This window comes from Haliotis rubra, unplaced genomic scaffold (genome assembly GCF_003918875.1).
Source record: "Haliotis rubra isolate DU_JTF1 unplaced genomic scaffold, ASM391887v1 Scf4, whole genome shotgun sequence".
NCBI classification, from domain to species: domain Eukaryota; kingdom Metazoa; phylum Mollusca; class Gastropoda; order Lepetellida; family Haliotidae; genus Haliotis; species Haliotis rubra.
Genome location: NW_025767079.1, coordinates 3,959,354 through 3,984,186, shown reverse-complemented (window position 1 = coordinate 3,984,186; position 24,833 = coordinate 3,959,354). Strand labels below are relative to the sequence as shown.

General features: G+C 41.6%; 1 protein-coding gene across 1 annotated transcript in view; it reads left to right on the top strand.

Moving 5' to 3' along the window:
• Positions 1-6,200: 6,200 nt before the first annotated feature.
• LOC124287254 (neprilysin-like) overlaps positions 6,201-24,833 on the top strand; it is an 82,602-nt gene continuing 63,969 nt past the window's right edge. Inside the window, exon 1 of the mRNA XM_046723750.1 lies at positions 6,201-6,437. Coding sequence (XP_046579706.1) covers positions 6,355-6,437 — 83 coding nt within the window. The 5' untranslated portion in view covers positions 6,201-6,354. The remainder of the gene's footprint in view (positions 6,438-24,833) is intronic.

Here is a 24,833-nt window from a genome sequence, read left to right as displayed (position 1 = left end):
TTAAAACCATACCCATTCACTATTTACCTGTCATTTGCAGGTGAGCGGCGTTGATATATCCAGCCATAAAGCCACCACTATAAAACAGTGCGAAATCCCTTGTCATAAAAGAAAATGCATCCTTTGAACTGCCACAGCACAACGTCACGGCATTTAACAAACCTTCAGTTCATACACTTCACACAGTTTACGGATCATAAATTAATCCAAACGTCGAGTAAAGTAGAGACTGGGGAGCCTGACGACGAGGGGGGCATCAGCGTAATGTTGCGAAATAGACGTTTTACCTTGAGACAAGAACAGAGTGTGTGGGCGTGGTGAGGAGGAGGGGGATGCTGCTCCATGATGTTGAGCAGGTGGTCTTCTCGTACTCCTGGTCATGATGTTGGCTATTCTGCATCCGCAACACCAGAAGTATGCGCGCTTATCCTGTCTATATGTCTTCTTTATATGTCCTAGAATCCCCCGTCTGTAAATTTTCCCGAACATTTCTTTTAAACCACACCTTCACCAGATTATGTCTGCTTTCCTAGGAACGGTGCGCAAACACGCATACACACACATTTCTAACAGGTGTCATAAGGAATGGGCGGCGGGGTAGCCTAGTGGTTAAAGCGTTCGCTCGTCACGCTGAAGACCAGGGTTTGATTCCCCACATGGGTACAATATCTGAATACCATTTCTGGTGTTCCTCGCCGAGATATTGCTGGGATATTGCTAAAAGCGGCGTAAACCCGCTAGGCTACTCCTCCGCCCCTTGCCACGCCGAAGAACCAGGTTCGATTCACCACGTGGATACGATAAATGAAGACCACTCCCGGTGTCCCAGCCGTGATATTGCTGGACTAGTGCTAAAAGCGGCGTAAACCTAAACTCATTGACTCACTCAATTAAAAAAGGAATATCATTCAGTCATTGCCGTAATGGAGAAGTTGAACAGGACGCCAACTGCCCACTGCTTCCTCTTCTCGCCGCAACCCGTGAAGGTCCGGGGAAGAATGAGCCTTCAGTAACCCATGCTTGTCCTAAGAGGCGACTAACGGGATCGGGTGGTCAGGCTCGCTGGCTCGGTTGACACATTCATCGGTTTCCACTTGTGCAGATCGATGCTCATGCTGTTGATCACTGGGTTGTCTGGTCCAGACTCGATTATTTACAGACCGCCGCCATATAGCTGCAATATTGCTGAGTGCGGCGTAGAACTGAACTTACTCATTCTTATCGCCGCTGACCATCATGTGTCCGGAAACCTATGCACGTACACGCATGTACATCACAGGACACTCATAGTTCATAATTAGAACTGTCACATCCTTGATATACATCCGTGTCATTGCATCACTTGGAATGTCACATTCATCATCCCGTCCACTTAACTTTCCTCGCTATGTAATGACTAATGAATTTAGAGGGGCGGTGGGGTAGCCTAGTGGTTAACGTGTTCGCTCGTCACGCCGAAGACCCGGGTTCGATTCCCCACATGGGTACAATGTGTGAAGCCCATTTCTGGTGTCCCCCGCCGTGATGTTGCTGGAATATTGCTTAAATTGGCGCAAAACCACTAGGCTACCCACCGCCCCTTGCCAAGCCGAAGACCCGGGTTCGATTCCCCACATGGGTACAATGTGTGAAGCCCATTTCTGGTATCCCCCGCCGTGATATTGCTGGAATATTGCTAAAATTGGCGTAAAACCACTAGGCTACCCACCGCCCCTTGCCACGCCGAAGACCCGGGTTCGATTCCCCACATGGGTACAATGTGTGAAGCCCATTTCTGGTATCCCCCGCTGTGATATTGCTGGACATTCCTAAGGTTAGCGTAAAACTAAACTCACTCACTCTTTGTATTGTATTCCACAGTGTAACAGGGGATGGTATAAACGAGGGTTCAGATGCCTTTGAACGTCATTAGGGGATGTGGATGTTTGCAGTATTTCCTAGGTTTAAGGTTATATTTGTCCTGGCCGAATAAGGTACGAGCTCATTAACGTTCTTACAGTTTTGATGAAACAAAGACAGTGTACGTTTTCTCTGACGCGCTTTGAAAGGGACTCCAATGGAGTTTCCAAATATACATTTTAACAGACGTATAGCCTTTTGCCGACAATATAGTACCCAGGTATTTGTGTGTTTAACATTTTTTTATAGTTTCATGCTCCAAAAATAGTTTCAAAGTTGTATTCGACTCTTTTGTGTACGAAAACACAACAATTTCCTGGGAGTACATGCATAGGGAATTAGTTAATCTTGAACACCTTTATACTATTATTCATATATTATTAATTATTATTAATTATTTATATATCCAGTGTTATTAGATGATATGCCCATGGGTGTGTTCGTCGGAAATTCATCATCTTGTTGAAGTGTTCAGAATATTGATGTAGACAAGGAACAGGAAAGGACCAAGCACCAATCCCTGTAGTACACCAGCTTTTCCCTTTTCATTATCAGACAATGTGCCATTTGAAGACACAGACTGTTTGTGAGCTGTAAATGTAGTCGACCAGACACTACAGTAATTCATCATTTGTACCATAACATATCAATTTATATAACAGTCCAGAGTGGGACACGCTATCAAACGGTTCTGAGACATCACAGAAGACCTTACAATAGAACTCTACAGCATTACACACTTGATTATTTAATTCTAGTTGGTGGACGGTCGAGCGACCGGTTTGGAAACCAGCTGATTGTAATTTGTACTACAACGAATTCCCATGAAAATAATTCTGCACAACTTGTACGAAGACTTTCCCGGTACAGCCGATGAAGGATAATGGCCTTTAAACTGAGAATAGCGTTGGATCGCTTTTGTAAAAAGTGGCACTGCATAGGTTCGTGTTCTGAGTGAGTGAGTGAGTGGGTGAGTGAGTGAGTGAGTGAGTGAGTGAGCTAGTGAGTGAATGAGTGAGTGAGCGAGTGAGTGAGTCAGATGAGTAAGATGAGTGAGTGAGTGAGTTTAGTTTTACACTACTTTTAGCAATATTCCAGCAATATCACGGCAGGGGACACCAGAAAAGGACTTCACACATTGTACCTCAGTGGGGAATCGAACCCGGGTCAACGGCGTGACGATTGAACGCTTTAACCACTAGGCTACCCCACCGGCCCGTAAATGATTGAGTCAGTCAGTCAAACTGCCCGAATCTTCATTCAAACTGAGGTAAATAATATATGATATAACCTTTTTCAATTTCGTTTATTCTCAGTGTGCTAAATGCTTTCTCTGGACACATTTTCACATTTGGCAGTCTTGCCTTCAATCAACATCTGTTACGTTGAAAACCTGTTTACTGATTGGTATTATCTTAACCTGAGTAAACATTTCGACTTTCGTCTCAGTCATACCTGCGCAGGTTGGTTCGAGTAAATTTAATGACGTCTTATTTGAATTTTTCACAACCGGACCTTTTAAGTCCGCTCCTTAAAAGGAGACTACAGCCTTCTCTGTTCAGAACAGTTTCAAATGTAGACAATGAGTGATTTGACTTTGGTTGAACGCCGCTTTGAACAGTACTTCATCTGTATCAGCATGATCTGCTTGACGTGGGAGGAAACCCGAAGTAATGCTAGATGCTGGTGTTTGTATGTAGTGAGTGAGTGAGTGAGTGAGTATGATTTTACGGCGCTTTTAGCAACATTCTAGCAATAGAAATAGGACATCAAAAATTGGCTTCACACATTGTGCCCATATTGGGAATCGAACCCGGGTCTTCAGCGAGACAAGCGGACGCTTTAACCATCAGACTACCCCACCACCCATGTATGAACACACATAATAAATCGACACAATGTCTATTTGTACTTGACATTAACTGACAGATAATTCTGCTGACTGAACTTTACCATTACTCAATCTCACTTGCCGAGTTCATTGAATGATTCTGACCATTATGACAACCTAGCATTCTTGATGTAAACGTAGGTTATACTCGCTGTATATGACCTTTAAACACTGTGAATGCCAACACGTGTTATATTTTTCTACTTGCAGCGTATTTGACTGCTACGCACGCAATGTGTCTTGGCTTAAACGCTTATTGTATCTGATGTATTTGACTAATAAACATTCCAAGCTTCTTGAGGTAGACGATGGTTGTACCTAGGCTTTATGATGTAATCACTACAAAAATAATTACTGTCGTTGACCATTGAACACCCTAGGCTTTATGATGTAAAAGCCAGTTATAATCACTGTCTTTGACCTTTAAACACTCAAGCGGTGTTGTTAACGCTATTTGTACGAGTTGTATTTGACTTCGAAATTGTCTAGCCTTCTTCATGTCAGCGAGAGTCATACTTATAGTATTGGCGGTGGTGTAGCCTAGTGGTTATAGTGTTCGCTCGTCACGGTGAAGGTCCGGGTTCGATTCCCCACATGGGTGCAATGAGTGAAGCCAATTGGAGTCTGGATTCTGCTATTGCTCGAATATTGCTAAAAGAAACCTGAACCATGTGTGCCACCATTAGGTGAGGTGGGGTGAAATTGGGTTAACGTCGTGCTTGAGAATATTTCGCTCATATGACGACGTGCATACGTGTGTATGTGTATGTGCGGCTGCTTGTACTAGCCCAGACTGAAGCTGGTTTTATAGTGCTAGCCCACTGATATACCATGCCGCAGTGAAGCATGAATACCCCACTCAGATACATGTTACTGATTCCGAGCCGACCAGTCCTTGTTGTACCCATTTAATGCCGAGCGCCAGGCAGGGACCAACAAGTACCATATTTTAACGTCTTTTGGTATGACGCGGTCGGGGAGCCGCGGATCGAAGCCGCGACCTTCCGCTCTCCGGGCGGACTGTGCCACCATTAAACCTGGACTATTTATTTAAAACGCTCTTTATACTTATTGGATTTGACTTTTTAACTCTCCAGCCTCCATGGTACAAATATGGGTTTAGCTGATTGAAATTAAAAATGAAACGTTCTTAGCTTTTGAATATCAATTCTACTTTAGCTGAATCAATAATTGGACTCGTGGTCCTTCGGCAAAACGCTAACTGTATTGAACGCTTCAGTGATTAAATGTTACCAATCAACACCAAAAGCATACTACCTGTAACGGTAAATTGTCGTTTAATCAACTGTGATGTAACGACGTATCATGCTGTCTTCATTTATGCTTTCAGTAATATGTCTTTGCAGCAGTTGATATTTCGCTACAGCCGTTTTCGTTGTAACAGTAACATTATGGTATAAATGATACTAATTATCCCTATTTTATTGTTCAAATGAGCTCAATTGCTCCTTAAGTAGTAAGCACTAGTGAGGCTGTTTGCAACATCCAATTTCTCCGATAACCACAATTTCTATCCCACACAGTCCGGGAATTAGTCTGTCTCACAGTCCATTAACTGCATTACTTTCCCTTCTGCCCAGACCCTCCTGCAATGCTAAAACCCTAAATGAAGAATGTCTAGAATGCCCCTTCTGACTAGGGCTCCTTTTCAGTTTAGAGTGAGTGAGTATGGTTTTACGCCGCTTTGAGCAATATTCTAGCAATATTACGGCGGGGGGTACCAGAAACGGGCTTCACACATTGTACCCATTGGGGAATCGAACCCGGGTCATCAGCATGACGAGCGAACGCTTTAACCACTAGGCTACCCCTTTTCAAGAAATTGTTTGTTTCTATCAAAATTATACACATCATCCATCAATGTTTAACATTTCTTCTAAGATACGTAAACCACTTTACAATCGCGGCCAAACCCGCCGCCGTCAATGCCCCCATCACTTGCCCTAAACCCCGACTCGGTACAACTGACCGCTTAATGAAGCCTAGTCTGTCTCACAGTCCCTGAACCACATTAATTTCCCTACTGCCAAGCCCTCTTTGCTGTGCTAAAGCCCCAAATAAAGCAAGTCTAGATTTCCTCAGGTTCAGGAATCTCTGGTCTCCCTAGGGCTCCTTTTCAATATAAATGGGCTTGTTTGTTACTATCAAATTATATATATTCAGAGACTAAGCCTTAGTCTAAATGAAGCCCTACGCATTCCGTTGATCCTGAAACTCAGCTGTGCGCGACAGTTCTGTCAGTCAGTCTCTGCGAGTAATGTACACCGCGTTACGATGGGTGATTAACGCTCGGCACCTCCCCTTTACAAGCTTGTATCGGTTCTGTCTCTCTATATATATCCCAATCATGCAATGCAAACTCAACGCTACAACGACCAATAGGTAACACGCCAACCGATGGACAACGAGCAGGCCATGCTGAACGACACAGCGAGTGGACTGCGCTACTGCTGACTGTCACAGGCCTATTTCAAGGGGGCTCGCGGCGTCCGCCAGCGACAAAGCCGGTTGATTTTACTGAGCGGAGTACTTTAGAAGCGACTATGGCTTCCAACGGAGGACGAGCCGACAACGGCATCGCCTTGACGAGTAGTAACATTGCTCTTACAGAGAAGCCTGCCATCGCGTAAGTTCTTTAAGACATCATATGAATATTCATTTATGCGGAATTATGCATTAATCAGTACACTGTGTTAGTATTCGTCTTATGTTATTCATATTTCAGGTTGTTTAGATATTTAATATTCTTGGAAATTCCCAGTGACCACTTAAAGTGTTAGAAATGTCGCCTTCTTGGAATTCGGATATTCTTCTCTATGGATCTATACATTGGACAAAGTGCTTGTGTTTCTAAGCATCTTTAAGTGTTAAAATATTTTTGTGCATGTTCTATAGTCAACCTTGTTTAAAACGGACTCACTGGATCTATAACATGTTTGTTATATTCAGTGTACGTTATGTAACTGATGACACGCTGAAATGAAATGATCATTATAACAAATTACAAACATATTGTCTTCATTATGCCTTCAATAATATGTGAGTGAGTGAGTTAAAATTTATCGTCACATCGGCAATATTTCAGCCATATCGTGACTCAGTAATATGTCTTTACAACAATTGATATTTCGCTTCAATCGATTTCGTTGTAACAGCTCATATACCTTATATGATATAAATTATACAAATTATACCTATTTTATTGATATAATATTAAGACCATTATGACGCATATCTTGTGAGTGTTGTATAATGGCACATCCCGCAATTCAGCAGATATTTGAAGGAGCGGAATTCACGATGCCAACGAGACCAAATGTCAGCTTCTCCGATGACGTCAGAGATCAGTTTGGCACCAATTCTGTGATTTAAGGCAGTTATTATATCACAGAACACGTTCCAGAAAATGTTCCAAATATCATATAAGAATCTGTCACTCAGTAGGAGTGTCTAACACTATCCAGGTGCAAGCTGAACATTCGCATCGTATTCTCGATAAATAGTTTTTAGAATTACCGTTTAATCAGTTTAAACAGATAAACAAATAGAAGTGTGAAAAAACACATTATTTGTCTTTTTGCTGCCTCTAAGTGAGAAATAAAACACCAGAGATATAATCACGTTTTCACAGGCGGAAACCCGAAGCGAGATATTCGTGGTGGCCTTAGAGAAACAAAGTCGGTTTCTTTGTTGTTTTCGAAGTCATTTTCAGTTTATCATTTTAACATATGACATTATCTCACAGAGAGTGCATCTTGATTTACTACAATGAATTATTCACGCCTATTTGAATATATAAACGCGTTTGGTTTTTAGGATATGCGTCACTGTGCCACTGTTTATAGACTCGGATGACAGTAAACAGAGATGAAGAATATAGCTTTTATTGCCCGCCTGACATATACTGTCAGTATAAGTCAAGACGCTAACTGCCATTGGGCGATGATTGGTTAACGCGTAACGGAGTCGTCGTTGGTGAACGGCCTTACTACGTCATGGACGTGGACTGCACGCGTTGGGAACTGTAATGAATAATTAGCTGACTTTTTTATAAATGAATGAATAAGAGACAATTTTATGTCAGCTGATAAACTAGAACGTGCAGGTTTAATTGAATATGGAAATACATACAGCGTGATGTTGGAGACGAAGCCGGAGCTTTGACTCAAGTGTTTGTGTCAACAAGTAGACTGCATGTTCAGAGTACCCCTGTATTATGTAGGTGTTGTGTGGGAATGGCTCGGTGGCAGCGACATGGTGGTCCAATTCCAGGTTTCTGAAAGGTGGTGCAGGGTAGCTCAGTGGCTGGAACATTTACCATTTGAGTCAAATATCTGGCTGCTAGACAGTGTAGTATAAAGAACTGAGTGGCTTGAGCATTTACCATATGAGTCAACTTTCTTGGTTCTAGACAGTGTGGTATAAAGCTGAGTGGCTTGAGCATTTACCATTTGAGTCAAATATCTGGGCCTAGACAGTGTGGTATAAAGCTAAGTGGCTTGAGCATTTATCATTTGAGTCAGATATCCGGGTTTTAGACAGTGTGGTATGAAGAGCTGAGTGGCTTGTGCATTTACCATTTGAGTCAAATATCTGGGTTCTAGACAGTGTAGTATAAAGAGCTGAGTAGCTCAAGCATTTACCATTTGAGTCAAATATCTGGGCCTAGACAGTGTGGTATAAAGCTATCTGAGCATTTATCATTTGAGTCAGATACAGACAGTGTGGTATGTGGTATAAAGAGCTAGAGTGGCTTGAGCATTTACCATTTGAGTCAGATATCCGGGTTTTAGACAGTGTGGTATGAAGAGCTGAGTGGCTTGAGCATTTACCATTTGAGTCAAATATCTGGGTTCTAGACAGTGTAGTATGAAGAGCTGAGTGGCTTGAGCATTTACCATTTGAGTCAAATATCTGGGTTCTAGACAGTGTAGTATGAAGAGCTGAGTAGCTCAAGCATTTACCATTTGAGTCAAATATCTTGGGTCTAGACAGTGTAGTATAAAGAGCTGAGTGGCTTGAACATTTACCATTTGAGTCAAATATCTGGGTTCTAGACAGTGTAGTATGAAGAGCTGAGTAGCTCAAGCATTTACCATTTGAGTCAAATATCTTGGGTTTAGACAGTGTAGTATAAAGAGCTGAGTGGCTTGAGCATTTACCATTTGAGTCAAATATCTTGGTTCTAGACAGTGTAGTATAAAGAGCTGAGTAGCTCAAGCATTTACCATTTGAGTCAAATATCTGGGTTCTTTGACGGAGTTTGGGTCCCACAGTTGCCAGAGCAATTTCTCTTGACGATTAATACTCGAATTTAATGGCCAAAGCAGTGACCCTTAACCGAATACATTTTTTTCAGTAAGGTGAAGCAATATGACGAACGCCTCATAATTGGGGTAATATGGGACATCAGCGGATCCTGGGGCACACACCAACACACAAATACTGCTAAATCTGTGAACACCGTAACCTGATTAAACCGGATCTCTGCTTCTATCAACTCCGTGTTCTCGTGGTAAGGCAGTAAGGTCGGTGCTTCAATCATCAGCTGTTTCATACCAATGCAAATTGATAGAATGTGTTTGTTGGTTTCCCTGAATGGGGGCTCGGTGGGCTTTGAGACTGTATACTCTGCCTGGGTTGGGGGTATGGGTGGTAGTGGTGGGGTAGGGGTTTCATTCTTGCAGAACGGCAGCATGGTATCACAGAGGGGTAGTGTTTCATTCTTGCAGAACGGCAGCATGGTATCACAGAGGGGTAGTGTTTCATTCTTGCAGAACGGCAGCATGGTATCACAGAGAGGGTAGGTATCACAGAGGGGGTAGTGTTTCATTCTTGCAGAACGGCAGCATGGTATCACAGAGGGGTAGTGTTTCATTCTTGCAGAACGGCAGCATGGTATCACAGAGGGGTAGTGTTTCATTCTTGCAGAACGGCAGCATGGTATCACAGAGGGGTAGTGTTTCATTCTTGCAGAACGGCAGCATGGTATCACAGAGGGGTAGTGTTTCATTCTTGCAGAACGGCAGCATGGTATCACAGAGGGGTAGTACTATAACAATAAGACGGACTATTACAAGTCCCCAAGCCATTTACTACCCCACTACCCCTTCCCCTACGCACGCACGCACGCACGCACGCACGCACGCACGCGCACACACACATCCACGTGACCTACAATAATCTTAGTCACATCTCCTCATTCAAGTGAAATCTGTCACTAACATCCCACCAACATTTTGCACGAAAATAGTATAAAAAGAATCGATTACGATTTTGTGTCGTCGTCTTCGATCTCTGTGCTCGAAGGATGACTTCAAGGGACACAACTCCTGATTTAGTCTCCCAGATCCGGACACTGACTAAACTGTCAGTCCCACGCTAGTCCGGTTTAGACAGGTTCCTCATAATGCATGTTTCCTACGTACAGACAAATGGTATAGAATGCCGTTTCCTCTCAGGAAGCTTCATGATGTAAAGTATAGCGAGGTGAAGGCAAGACAATGATTGGAGACGGCTGTGTTTGAAATCAAGGGGTTTTATGTCCGGAAGTCTTTCATGCTTGCGTCATAAGACCGACGAACAATTTCCTAAGTCATTCTTCAACTGGCGAGTTATTGCAAAGCTAATTTTTTCCACCGCGGTTTTATACCAGCATTTCTTTATGAAGACATCAAATACGGTTCATCGTATTCAGGCTTTGCAGTCGGTGTGGTCGGTATTTAGTGTAGATGGTATCACAGGATTCGTTGTGAGTTATGGGGTGGCCTGACTACTGAAAATGTAGCGTTATCGTTGATGGTGTTGTGTTATGATTGAAAATGTAGCGTTATCGTTGATGGCTTTGTATTATGGTTGAAAGTTTAGCGTTCTCATTGATGGTGTTATGTTATGATTAACAGTATAGCGTTGTCATTAACAGAGTTGTATTGTGGTTGAAAGTATAGCGTTATCGTTGATGACTGTGTGTTATGCTTGAAAGAGAAGCGTTCGCATTGATGGTCCACTGTTATGATTGAAAGTATACCGATCTCATTGTTGGCGTTGTGCTATGATTGAAATTTATGCGTTCAAGTTGATGGCGTTGTGTTATTGTTGAACGTGTAGCGTTCTCATTGACGGCGTTGTTCTATGATTGAAAGTGTAGCGTTATCACTGAATATGTGTAACATTTTTGTTGATGACATAGCGTTATCATTGAATGTGCAAGAATCTTATTATAGTGTAGCTTTATTTTTAAAATGTGTAGCAGTCTCATTGATGATGTAGCGTGCACACTGAGGATGTGATGTTACCATTTATGACGTCGTGGTTGAATTCAGCGCTATATAGATTTTCAGTATTATATTATAATTATTATTATTATTATCATTAAATGCGTGGCCTTCTCATTGATGGGGCAGCATTATATTATGGTATATAGCAGTATCATTAATTGTGTAGCGTTTTTTTGTGGGTTTGTTTTTTTTTGGGGGGGGGTAGCCTAGTGATTAAAGCGTTGGCTCGTCACGCCGAAGACCCTGATTCGAATCCCCACATGGGTACAATGTGTGATGCCCATTTCTGGTGTCCCCCGCCGTGATGTTGCTGGATTATTGCTAAAAGCGGCGTAAAACCAAAACTCAGTCAGTCAGTGTAGCGTTTTTACTCATGATGTTATGTCATGATTGAAAGTGTTCTCATTGAGTATTCATTGAGTGGTATAATCGAATATGTAGCATTCCCATGGACGGTATAGCTTAATATTGAAAGCGCAGCGTTATCATTGAATGCATGTAGGGTTAGATTTAAATGTGTTGCGGTATTATTGAAAGCTGAGCATTCATTGTCCTGGCGTTATGTTTAGTTCATGTGAGGGCGTATCAATGGTGGGTCAGTATTTTATATAGCAGTGTTGTGTTTATATTATTTGATTTGCATCGAAAAGAACAATTAGATAATACCGCTACTAATTATAACGTTAAACTAACAGCAAATATCAACAGATCTAAAGTTATGACCACCCAGTGCATCTGTCCTTGAGGAAGTGTTTCCGGGTGTGTTAGTTCGCCCGGTTCGCCTATGACCTATGAGTAAGCGATTGAGTATAGTTTTGCGCCGCTTTTAGCAATATTCCAGCAATATCACGGCGGGGGACACCAGAAATGGGCTTCACACATTGTACCCATGTGGGGAGTCGAACCCGGGTCTTCGGCGTGACGAGCCAACGCTTTAACCACTAGGCTAACCCACCAACGGAGACTGATCCACCCACGGGGTGCCCCGAACACACCCCACCGTTGTAACCATGGCATTAGGGTCCAGGGATCTCCAGACATCCAGGAGCATCCTGCCGTACCATGAAGTAATTAGTTAATTACACCTGCCGATACCAACACTCAAGCATAATGAATGGAGATAAATGGACTGTTGCTGGAGTTTAGATTTCTTGTCCCAAGCCATCAGTATTGTCTCGCTTGCTTGGTTATATATTTATCTTGTTTTATAAATGTCCCCTGCTGAACAACAAGAATGGAGATTTATTATCGGACGACGCTGCTGCGGCGATCAGCGCAAAAAGCTTTTTTCCTAGATTTCCCGTGGGCGCTAAGACTTCATGGAAAGCTGACAAAATAGGTCCATTTAGATATTCCATGTGTCAGTCGCAAGTGTCTAGCATCACAGACATCGACGAATGCTTAGGGGTTTGACGTTTTTGTTATTAAGAATTGATTCAAGGCATGTTAAAACCTTATCAACCATGGATTCATTTCAAGCCCCTGTGATGTGAGTTCCACGCATCAGCTATGCTGTACTGTGGTTCCAGTACTGTACCATGTTGAGTTCTGAGTCTTTACCTGATGGTTACAGTCCCGTACCATGTCATCCAGGTATTCAGGGTCAGAGACCCATGAAGATCCGGGTTAGAATTGATCTTCAGTAACCCATGCTTGTCGTAAGAGACGACTATCGGGATCGGGTGGTCAGGCTCGCTGACTTGGTTGACACATGTCATCGGTTCCCAATTGCGCAGCTCGATGCTCATGCTGTTGATCACTGGGTTGTCTGGTCCAGACTCAATTATTTACAGACCGACGCCATATAGCTGGAATGTTGCTGAGTGCGGCGTAAAATTAAACTCACTCACTGTGGGTATTTCAAGAAAGTAATGTCCAGTATTTAACACTGGGCACCGCGGCGGTATTCCGACAGACAGGACCCAGTCACCTTTCTAATTCCGTCCCAGTGCTCAGTATCCACTAGGTTATACGCTTGTTGAGGACAAAGGCCCAAGGGCCATGAACTCATTCATTACTTCCGTTGCCAGTACCTCAACGATGCTACCGGCTGCATCAAAGCGTTTTCTCGATCAGATCCGTCAAAACTCGCATCGTACCGTTACCTCATTGGATTGCCCGAGAATGAGGTTGAGAACCATACGGACTCAGTTGTAAAGGATTTCGTACTGACATACAGACGAACGAGTGAGCGTAAGCATTAATGAGTGAGTATGGTTTTACGCCGCTTTTATCAATATTCCAGCAATATCACGGCGGGGGACACCCGGGTCTATGGCATGAGCGAACACTTTAACCTCAAAGCTTCCACCAACACAAGCATAGGCTTTAACCACCATGCTATCCCACCACCCCTTGGAGACACCAGAAATGGGCTTCCCACATTGTACCCATGTGGGGAATCGAACCCGGGTCTTCCGCGTTATGAGCGTTGTTCGGTTATTTAGAGTGCTCACACACTGAATCCAGCATTCATTCCGCCACAAGTAAAATCTTGCCAAAATAAAGTCCTAAGATTATACTATATTTATACCAACTAGGCTCCTGAAATGGGTCCAAAGCGTTCCCTTGAAAGTTTGGAAATTAACAGAACAATATAAATCCGTTAATTCTGAATGAAGTGCACGCCTTCATTTTATAACATCAAGGGTAATTTCATTTCAATCGTGAACGAGTCATTTAATTTTGATAGATTAAAATAAAATTTAAATCTTTAACTCAGATGTCTTTACAATTTAATCACAGTTCTGCGTTGTGAATTTTAATCATTCTCGGTGTTGTGCAGTTTCGTTGGTCCAAAAAAATATTCCGCCCAAACGTGGTTTCATTTCAATGGCCGCCGTTCGTTCAGTGCAGGTTAAACAAGAATTCTTTGTCGTCGAATATTTGATCATCAACATTTTTTTGGCCGTTCAGAAATAAAAATTTAAATGCAAAATAAACTTTGAAAATTACCATTTTCCTGTTCTCTCATTTTGTAAAAAAATAACAACCCGACTTAAAATGTGAAACGAATGTTTGACAAATGCTGCTTCGTGGAGGTAGTGGGCATCCATTAGATGGTTCACGGCCAAACATGGAGATTAACTCATAACGAATGTCGACGATTCGGCGTGCTTTCCGGGTTAAAAGGTCCGTGGATTTATTTGACAGGAACACTGAATTCAAACCAGGTGAGTCTGCGTGTTGACCCGAGAAGTCAGCGCTAAATGGCGAGATCTGGCTTTGTTTGTAACGATGCATGTGATTAAAACGGTGGCACGTATTCCATCAACCGCCGGGTCGGTCTCAGGCCTTGAGGACTTAAGCGCTGGGATTTAAATAATATTAACAACTCCTTGATTGTAAACACCAGGTTTAAGTGGATACAGAACGTGAAGTATTTTGTCAGGATATTTTCATTATATTGTTTGATAGTAAAGGAAGCAATTTAAGTCACACATACGCGCACACACGCGCGCACTTTTTACTCGCATAGCTATTAACAATATAAATAGCCAGGCAAAACACAGTGTGCAAAATTGGGTTTGACCAAAACATTTTCAACCTTTTTTAAAACGTTAATCTGCTGAAAGCAGCCAACAAAAGTCCAAATCTTTGCCCAAAACACTGCTGTGATACCGATCACAATCGGTCAAAAATATATTTCTTGTTATTTTTTGTCAGTTCAGCCGTCATCAAACATAGGTGCATACATTCTTCTGCAATGCAGTTTAGTTTCATTTGATGTTCTATTTGTTTGTGATTTTATGCCGCACTCAGCAATTTTCAGTATGACGGCTGTCTGTAAATATATTCAGTTTGGGCCAGACAACCCAGTGATTAACATCATCAGCACAGACCTTCGCAATTGGGATACGATGACCTGTGTCAACCAAGTCAGCGAGTGTGACCACCCGATCCCGTAGGCCGGCACTTGCGACAATTATGAGTTCCTGGAGACCAATTTTTCTTCACGGGTTGTTATGGTAACAGAGCCATTGAATTTTGTTAGAATATGGATTAGTTTATCCGACAATCAATGCTAGTGGGTTGATCTTTTCTACCAGGGTTCCCTATCACAGTTTGGGGACACCAAGAATGGGCTTCGCAAATTGTTCCCATGACAGAATCGAACCCGAAAATTCCGCAAAACGAGCGAAAACTTTGACCACTTACTTACCGCACCGACCAGTTTCATGTATAACAGACATGGACAATTTCATTCGTCGTCTTTTGAAGGAAATATAATCGTGCATGATGTCAACAGCGTTGTTTCGGATATAATCAAATGGTTACTTCACATATTGTTATTGATGTGATATTTCTCATTTCTCAAGTTCATTCATTCCACTATTGTATAAATGAACCACTGGTGAGCAAACCATTTCTGTACGTTTCGCCAAAGTGGTAAACCTGCAACTTTCTAAGCCTAAATCCCACGTCAAAGTGAAATTCCAGGTGTCTGTGAGTGAGAGAGAGTGGGTGAGTGAGTGGGTATGAACAGTGTTATGTTGCGGCAGTTGGTTGTACCACTGTAAATGTATATTTAATTTCATCAATGCGCCATCATTTATAATAGATAATCTGACGGTGGTGCTCCCTCATTTCCAAGGACTCACTTGACAGGGATCAAAGGACTTGTTAGCCCTTCTTTGAATTTGAAATTCACGTCCCAATTTCCATGACTGCAGTCAGAGTACCCGGCGTTTGACCCCTGCTCCAACTACTGGCTTCGTTGCTTACTCTATCGTTGTATAATCATAATGACCATACACTCCCCAAGTGGACAGGTGAGTTTCTTGACCTAGGTAATGGATATCCCCTCCTTACATGTCAGCGAAATGAACGAACATGACCTCGGTCACAAGGGAGTGAGTGAGTATGGTTTTACGCCGCTTTTAGCAACATTCCAGCAATATGACGGTGAGGGACACCAGAAATGGTCTTCACACATTGTACCCACGTGGGAAATCGAACCCAGGTGTTCGGCGTGACGGGCGAACGCTTTAACCATTAGGCTAACCCACCACCCCTCGATCACAAGGGCAAGAGTGAATGAGATGAGTTTTTACGACGCTTTTAGCAATATTCTGGCAATATCATGGCGGGATACATCCGAAATGGGCTTCACACACTCTACCAAAATGGGGAATCGAACCCGGGTTATCTCCATTAGGCTACCCACCGAACCCAAAACTGTTCAGAATGACGAGAAAGAATATTTGAATTCAATACATGAACAAAGTTGGACTAAGCATGCACCTTGCTGTACACTACTACTCATCCCATGATTATTATTTGTTATGCTGGAAAGAGGGCCTGTCTCCATCTGAGTTGGTTGGGTGCAATGCAATGTTGGTCAAAACCGTACAAAATAACGAGAACGAATATTTGATTTCAATACATGACCGACCAACGTTTAAACCTCCAAACAGCCCCATCGCTACCCCAAGACGTGTGCTGTTGTTTTCCTCTAATCTCTGGGGTTATTGGATTCTGTGGATCCTGAAAATCCCACGATTATGATTCTGGTGTGTCAGCACCACCCCCCATATTCTTTGGAGTTTCCTGTACACGCTACTCATGATATCATCCACTGGACTGTCTACAATATTGACAGCACTTCGTAGTATATAGCTGTATTACTGCTGTCCGCGGCGTAAATTAACATTCATTCATTCACGTAAGCTCAAAAGTTGATTACAATGTGAGACATGGTCCAGTGCGTGTCACCCTAGTCCGATAAAAAATTTGTTTACGTTATCGACCACTGGTTTTCTTACCTAGATATAGTATGATGTAATAGGGTGTTTAATTCAACTAATATAAGTGGACTTATATTTTTCAACTTCTTCATTCTCTCTTTGCGTCGTTCCCCTTAGGAAAGAGTAAGGATTCGGACGCTATAGTTTGAGCCCTTTAACGAATGTGGTCATAATTATTCCAGGCAGAAGATGGGCTGTGGGGTAGCTTAGTGGTTCAGCATTCGCTTGTCACGCCAAAGACCTGGGTTCGATTCCCCACATGGGTACAGTGTGAAAAGCCCATTTCTGGTGTCAACCTGTTGGTGATATTGCTAAAAGCGGCTAAAAACTAAACTCACTGTTTATATTTTATCGTACCCTTCCTTCGTTGGGAGTTTCTAACGCTTAGCGGCGTAGAACAAAACTGGCTCTCACAAGACGAGGGCAAGTCCATCTTTTCAGTTGAATCTACTTTAAGCTAACATTTTTCACGTTTTATTTTGTCTTTGGACATAATGTGCTTTTCTGTTGATTCACAGTTTTCACCATACCATACAAACCTGACCATGTACCTTTAAACCACGTCTTTTGCTGCCCGCCCAACGGCACCGTTCAATTTTCCCCCTCGTTTCAAGCAATCAAATTTGTTGTAAAAACCGGTTGTTCGAAGCACGGCGTAAGTATTTAATGGGGTTTGTTATCTATGTAATTAACGGATTAATTAATGGCTCACCGATATAGTTCAAGGAGAGTGTAAATAAGTATTTTCCAACGTACACAGTGTAATACAATCTCTTTGCTGTCGTCTACGATGGAAGCACTCGTATTGGCGGTAGTGTTGGTTAAAATTGAAAACGGAGCATACTTAACATCACATAATCTTTTTCATAAACGGTTCTGTTTTAAATGCATCTGAACTTAATTAAAAATTTCTCTCTGTTTATATACACCAACAAAAAAGCAAACAGAAATTATTCACAAGATGTTATGAGATTCATTTACTGAAAACGATTCTGTTTTTTCGAAATTTTAGGTCTTTTGATATTCTTGATCTCACATTGAACTGTTCAAACCTTTTACTTTGTCAGGTACACAAAATGATTTACAGTGTTTCCAGTTAATGAATTTTGATTAACGTTCACATAAATAAATATGTATGAATATTATTTATTGTCACTTTAAATGTTGCGTAAAATCGTTTTAGCTGACAAAAAGTTAAAAAGGCTTACATGTACTCAAGTCTTTTGTTCAATACAGGATCAAGACTTTCGGAAACAAATGTTTGACAATATGCGTCCATCTTAATATTTGGCGTCCATCTTGAAATTATGAGTGTTTTCTTTTTACACGTCAATAGGAATGATCAGATCAGTGCTCTGTTTGTTCTAATCAAACCAGATTTAGTAACTCGGATAATGTTGCCTCTCAATACCACATGGACTAATGCTTATCTCCTTGCCCTTTAACCGTCAGGTTGACGTTGAATAAAACTAAAGTGCACGTCACATGAAAACGTTTATAGTTTTGAATTCTCTTCTCTTTGATATCGTTTAAAGCAGAATCACTTCAATTGAAACCAGAAAATACTGTACATCATGAATGTACGTTGAACTAAATCACCAGTCACGGTGTTTATTTTGGGTATTAAAATATCGGATATTTTCTTGGAGAATCAATAAAAAAAATTGTCACAGTCGTGGTAACGGTAAAGGTGATTTATGAAAACACCAATAATCTTCTGTGACGTCATCACGAACCCAGGAATCATTTAGTTTGTTTTAGAAAATGAAAAATATTTTTTTGTATAAACGGCATTGCAGAAGAAAGTATGCACCAACGTTTGATTGTGGCTAAAAAAAATATTTGGAACGGGTTTCATAGCGCTGTTCTGTTTTAAGAGTACGAGTGCGGCGTAAAACAACAAACAAGCAAGCGAAACAAAACAAAGGGATGTAGGTCTTCATAATCTGAGAGAATCTGAGATACCAATCTAAGACCACCATTTCCACACCAAATCACCGAGTAAACAAGAAAGCAGGTTTGGCGCCTGTAAGAGGAAATACGGTATACTGTTTATCCCGTCAAATGTTGCAACCAGTGACACACTAACGAGGGAAATATGTCGGTCGACGTGGTCGGATAAAAACATGGTGGCACCACTCAGCAAACATATTTTATTTACATTTATTTTTATTCAGTGAAAACAATATTGGCCATGGAATCAGTTACTGCTACAAATTACTACATGTTTTATGAAACTCGGGGGAATCTGAGGCGGAAGTGAGTCATATAATCATTGCTTGGTATGGACTGAATAGTTTGTTAGGGTGGCATCGTAACCCGATGGCGTTGATCGTTTTCATGCTTTCAGTCATTGGTTTTCACGCCTTATCCTTATCCAAGGGCCTTGATATGGCGCTCCAGGACCACGGTACAGCTGTGTAGTGTGTATGTTTCACACACTCATTAAATACTTTAATATAACGTTATGGTTCAGAATTTATACATTTGTCACTTCGTTTTGAATTCTATAATAATTACCTTCCATCTGTAGGCTGTTGATCACTGGATTATCTGGTCCAGACTCGATTATTTACAGACCGCCGCCATGTAGCTGGAATGTTGCTGAGTGCGGCGTAATACTAAATTCATTCACTGTGGGTATTTTCCTTCCCAGTTAATGATCTGACGTTCATTGTTGACTCATTATACCTACTTATGTATATACCTACACTCTTGTATTAAACTTTTGTCTGCTAATGGGTGACGGGTGAGTATGGTTTTACGCCGCTTTTAGCAATATTCCAGCAATATCATGGCGGAGGACACCAGAAGTGGGCTTCACACATTGTACCCATGTGGGAATCGAACCCGGGTCTTCAGCGTGGTGAGCGAACGCTTTAACCACTAGGCTACCCATCGCCCCAAGTAAAGGGCAGTTGAGTCCTAATGGTCAATGCAGTCCTGATGTATCATTAGTCAATGGAGGCTCAGGTGACACGTTGATGTTAGATAAACCCGGACCTGGGTTTAGTGGAAGATACCTTCACGGCCTTGTTAATGATCTGGATAGTCTTCCAAACTGTAAAGAGCTGACTTTATAAGTCTAAATCTGGAACGTACCGTGCTGGGAATGAACGAATGAATGTTGACTATGTTGATGTAGAAAAATAGGTTAAATCAACAGTCGAGATATCTTATAGAATGAACGTACCCGTGAAGGTCCGGGTTAGAATATTGATCTCAGTAACCCATGCTTGTCGTAAGAGGCGACTAACGGGATCGGGGGGTCAGGCTCGCTGACTTGGTTGACACATGTCATCGATTCCCAATTGCGCAGATCGATGCTCATGCTGTTGATCACTGGATTGTCTGGTCGAGACTCGATTATTTACAGACCGCCGCCATATAGTTGGCATATTGCTGAGTGCGGCGTAAAACTAAACTCACTCACTATGGAATGAATGAACGAACGAATGAATGTAGACTATTGTGGTGTAGTAAAATAGATCAAATCAACACCTGTGATATCCATATGGAATGAATGAATGAATGAATGAATGAATGAACGAATGAATCAGTGAATATGGTGATGTAGGAAATATATCACATCAACACTCTTGATATCCTTATGATGGGGTACAGGTTACAAATTCCATCATAAGGATCATCCATGGTGCGTTTATAAACCAAATGACTCTCAGTTATCCTGTGTGTGGACCAGATACAGTCGAGGCGAGATGCGGATGCTGGAGAGGTGCTAATCCGTTTGACATGTGTGAGTTATTCTGAACCTGTGGTACAACCAAATGTGGGTCGTATGCTGACAGATGGTGTGACAGGTATGACAGGCGGTATGTGACATACCGTAGAGTCATGCCGTAGAGTGCTGTCATCATCACCATCATCACTATCACCCATGTAGTTTTCAGGGCTCAGTTACTCCATTGAACAGGGTCATCAGTTTGGCTGAGAAAAATGATGAAGTTGAGGTTACGCGTCTTCGAACCAATGTTCAGTTATACCAAGGTGATGGGGAAAGTGAGTGAGTTTAGTTTTACGCCGCCTTTAGCAATATTCCAGCTATATTACGACGAGGGACATCAGAGATGGGCTTCGCACATTGTACCCAGGTGGGGAATCGAACCCAGATCTTCGGTGTGACGAGCGAACGCGTTAACCACAAGGCCCAGAATAACCATGCCGCCGCAATATCCCTGGAATTATGCTGACTGCGGCGTAAAATTAAACTCTCTCACCAGGCTAGTGTAGGCATCTGTTTATAAACAAGTAGTGTAAGCGTCTGCATATAAACAAGTAGTGTAGGCATCTGTATATAAACGAGTAGTGTAGGCATCTGTATATAAACGAGTAGTGTAGGCATCTGTATATAAACGAGTAGTGTAGGCGTATGTACAAAAAGAAGTAGTGCAGGCGTCTGTACATAAAGAAGTAGTGTATGCGTTTGTATATAAACAAGTATGTAGGCATCTGTATATAAACGAGTAGTGTAGGCGTATGTATATAAACAAGTATGTAGGCATCTGTATATAAACAAGTAGTGTAGGCATCTGTATATAAACAAGTATGTAGGCATCTGTATATAAACAGGTAGTGTAGGCATCTGTATATAAACGAGTAGTGTAGGCATATGTATATAAACGAGTAGTGTAGGCGTCTGTACATAAACAAGTAGTGCAGGCGTCTGTATATAAACAAGTAGTGCAGGCGTCTGTATATAAACAAGTAGTGCAGGCGTCTGTATATAAACAAGTATGTAGGCGCCTGTATATAAACAAGTATGTAGGCATCTGTATATAAACAAGTAGTGTAGGCGTATGTACATAAAGAACTAGTGCAGGCGTCTGTACATAAAGAAGTAGTGTAGGCGTCTGTATATAAACAAGTATGTAGGCATCTGTCCAGACTTGTGTGCGCTGAAACCCATCGGTTAAGACTGGTGATAACGTGAAACCCTTACCAGCTGAAAATACAGTGACTTCCCATTACCCATGCCGTCTGATGATACAATGAAACCTTATCAGTCCGGACTAACGTGTTCTACAGTGAATCCCGATCAGTTCGGATTAGCGAGGTTTTACAGGTTTTCCGACTTCGCGTGCTGCAGTGCGTATGGATATCATGTGAGGAAGCTAAAATCTCTAAATGTGCCCCAATTTGTAGTTTTTGACAAACACACATGTACGCTTTGTGCGATAGATGTGTTATTTGTCAGTATGCAATTAGAAGAAACGGTACAAATTGTGTAATGGGTTCCTCATGCTCGACATATTTCGGGCCCACCATGAAATGTTGAGGATGTATTTATCATTTTACACACCGGGTTACCCTGGTCGCTGTTGTTACTTGGCATGTTTAACCAATCGCATTATTTGGTTAGTGAGCGGTTAAGCGACAAAAACGGTATCCATCATTACAAGAAATCTCAAATCTCAAGTCCATTATAGGATTCCGACTGTACCGCGGACAAGTGTTTATGAACAACTATCAAACAATGATTAAAACCAGGTGTTCGTGGAAGATCACAAACACATGCAAAGCCGTGGCAATTGTTCATCTAAAAGAGTACGTTAACGTTAGCTGAAGGTTGCGATAATATGGGCAAGAATTTACGGGTCCTGGGCCCATTTGCACAAAGCTACTTGTGCGTGTTTAAAGTTGCTTTTCTGTCTTTTGTTTAACGCTGGATTATTCTATCAACATGTATATGACGGCGGTCTGTAAATAATCTAGTCTGTAACATACAACATGAGCATCAGATTCGCAGCAAAGCAGTTGTTCATTAAAAGCTTCAGTACCCAATATTTACCAATTCTCCCTGGCGTACCAGTCGTGTAACGAGAAATTCAATCGGCAATGGGGTTTGATATTTGTTTTCAATGTACACTTACACGGGCAATATCATTAATGTATGCTCAATAATATTTTAAATGTCTAGAACTCAAGAGATATGTTTATAATAAATGAAAATTGCCCTTTTGTCATGTTTGGAATGTGTGTAAATAATTATTTCTATGTCATTTGCATCACAGGTACGTGTCACGCTTAGAAACAGCGTTAGAAAGACATATAGGTATATAGACCCTACCCTAGTACTATATAAAAGGATTTTGTGGTACTAGGGTAGGGTCTATATACCTAAATGTCTGTCTAACGCTGTTTCTAAGCGCGACAGGCCCCTGTGATTTGCATCACTTTCAAACTCTACGGAAACGGTTGAGACATGGTTCTTCGATTTCCATTAAGGTGCTTGGATTTCGTATTAAAATAATTGATATTTTTCAGCTACTTCAGCCTATACATTTTCATTTTCAAAGATTTGCTACAAATTACCCCGACCCCGACCATTCTAACCGCCATTATGAACGTGGATTGAATGTGGTAAGTGAGGACCATTTGAAATTATGGTAGTAAAGGAGGGGGAGGTGAGGAGGCGACTCGCATTTCGTATTAAGACGAGATGTTTTTTTCAGCTACAGTGCACTCTGTCTAATTCGGACAGGCTTGGGATCGACAAAAAATTCCGAATTAAACAGCAGTCCGAGGTACACAGATTTTAATGCAGTTATCACCCTTTGACGAACATACGGTTGTGCATTAAATACATATTACATGAAATGGATTAAAATCACTTTGACGAAAGGATATTGAAAATCATGGAGTATTTGACAACAAATCTGAATTTAGATCAGGCTGCACTTCAGCCTATATGTTCATTTTCAAAAAGACACATTTATTCAAACTTCCCCGACCCCCGCCACTCAAAATGCCATCCCTGATATCAAATGTTCGGTCCCTCAGTACATTAATAGTATCCCCAGAAAAACCTTGGTCGTGACTTACACTTACATGGAAAACACGTTTACATAAAGACAATGGCATTTATCTAAACAATACATGTACCTGTACTAAAACGGTCGTTTTGTTTATCATCAGTATTTACATGTCAGGTAGATGTGATCTATGTTCCCTCGTAATGGGCACACCTTCCATTCTTATGGGGATTTCATGACAGTCCGAAACTGTCCACTGTAACCTTTGTCTTTACATGTATGTGAGTAATTCAGCAGAGTTACCATCCTGCTACTGTGACATTGCAAGACACTATTATCACCATTGTGTTCGTATTTCCTGTTGAAGCCAAAGATCATACGGTGCACGTATTTAAGCTGAATCATCTTGTGGTGAACGTGTCCACGTACCATCTTGTCATCAGTGTGAGAAGTCCACAGAGAAAGACATTAGATACCACATTACATTAGTCATTATATCAGGAAGACATATGTGTCGTAGTGTACAGCAAGGTGCATGCTTAGTCCAATGTCGTTTACATATTGAATTCAAATATTCGTTGTCGTTATTCTGTACGGTTTTGACCAGCATTGCACTCATTCAACTCAGATGGACACAGGCCCTGTTTCCAGCATAACAAATAATAACCATGGGATGAGTAGTAGTGTACAGCAAGGTGCGTGCTTAGTCCAACTTTGTTCATGTATTGAATTCAAATATTCCTTCTCGTCATTCTGAACTGTTTTGGGTTCGGTGGGTAGCCTAACAGAAGATGACCCGGGTTCGATTCCCCACATGGATACAATGTCTGAAGCCCATTTCTGGTGTTCCCCACCGAGATATTGCTGAAATATTGCTAAAGACGGCGTAAAACTATACTCACTCACTCTGAACAGTTTTGCCCAGCATCGCTTTGCACCCAACTTCGTCAGATGGAGGCAAGCACTGTTTACAACATAAAAAATAATCAAGAAAATCCAAGATACCTAATTTTCATCTGCGTCGTATTTTCCAAATGTATATACATATAATGTATGTCTTTATAATTTTTCATCGTCACCATGTGTTCCGAATGCATGTAAAAAAGTTGAAACCTGGTGCCTATTTAGCATAACTGTTTAACAATGGATCAATTGTAGAAACTTCATTCCGTTTCTTTGGTTAGGGTATTAAGAAATATGCTTCACATTTTGTTATAATATAACC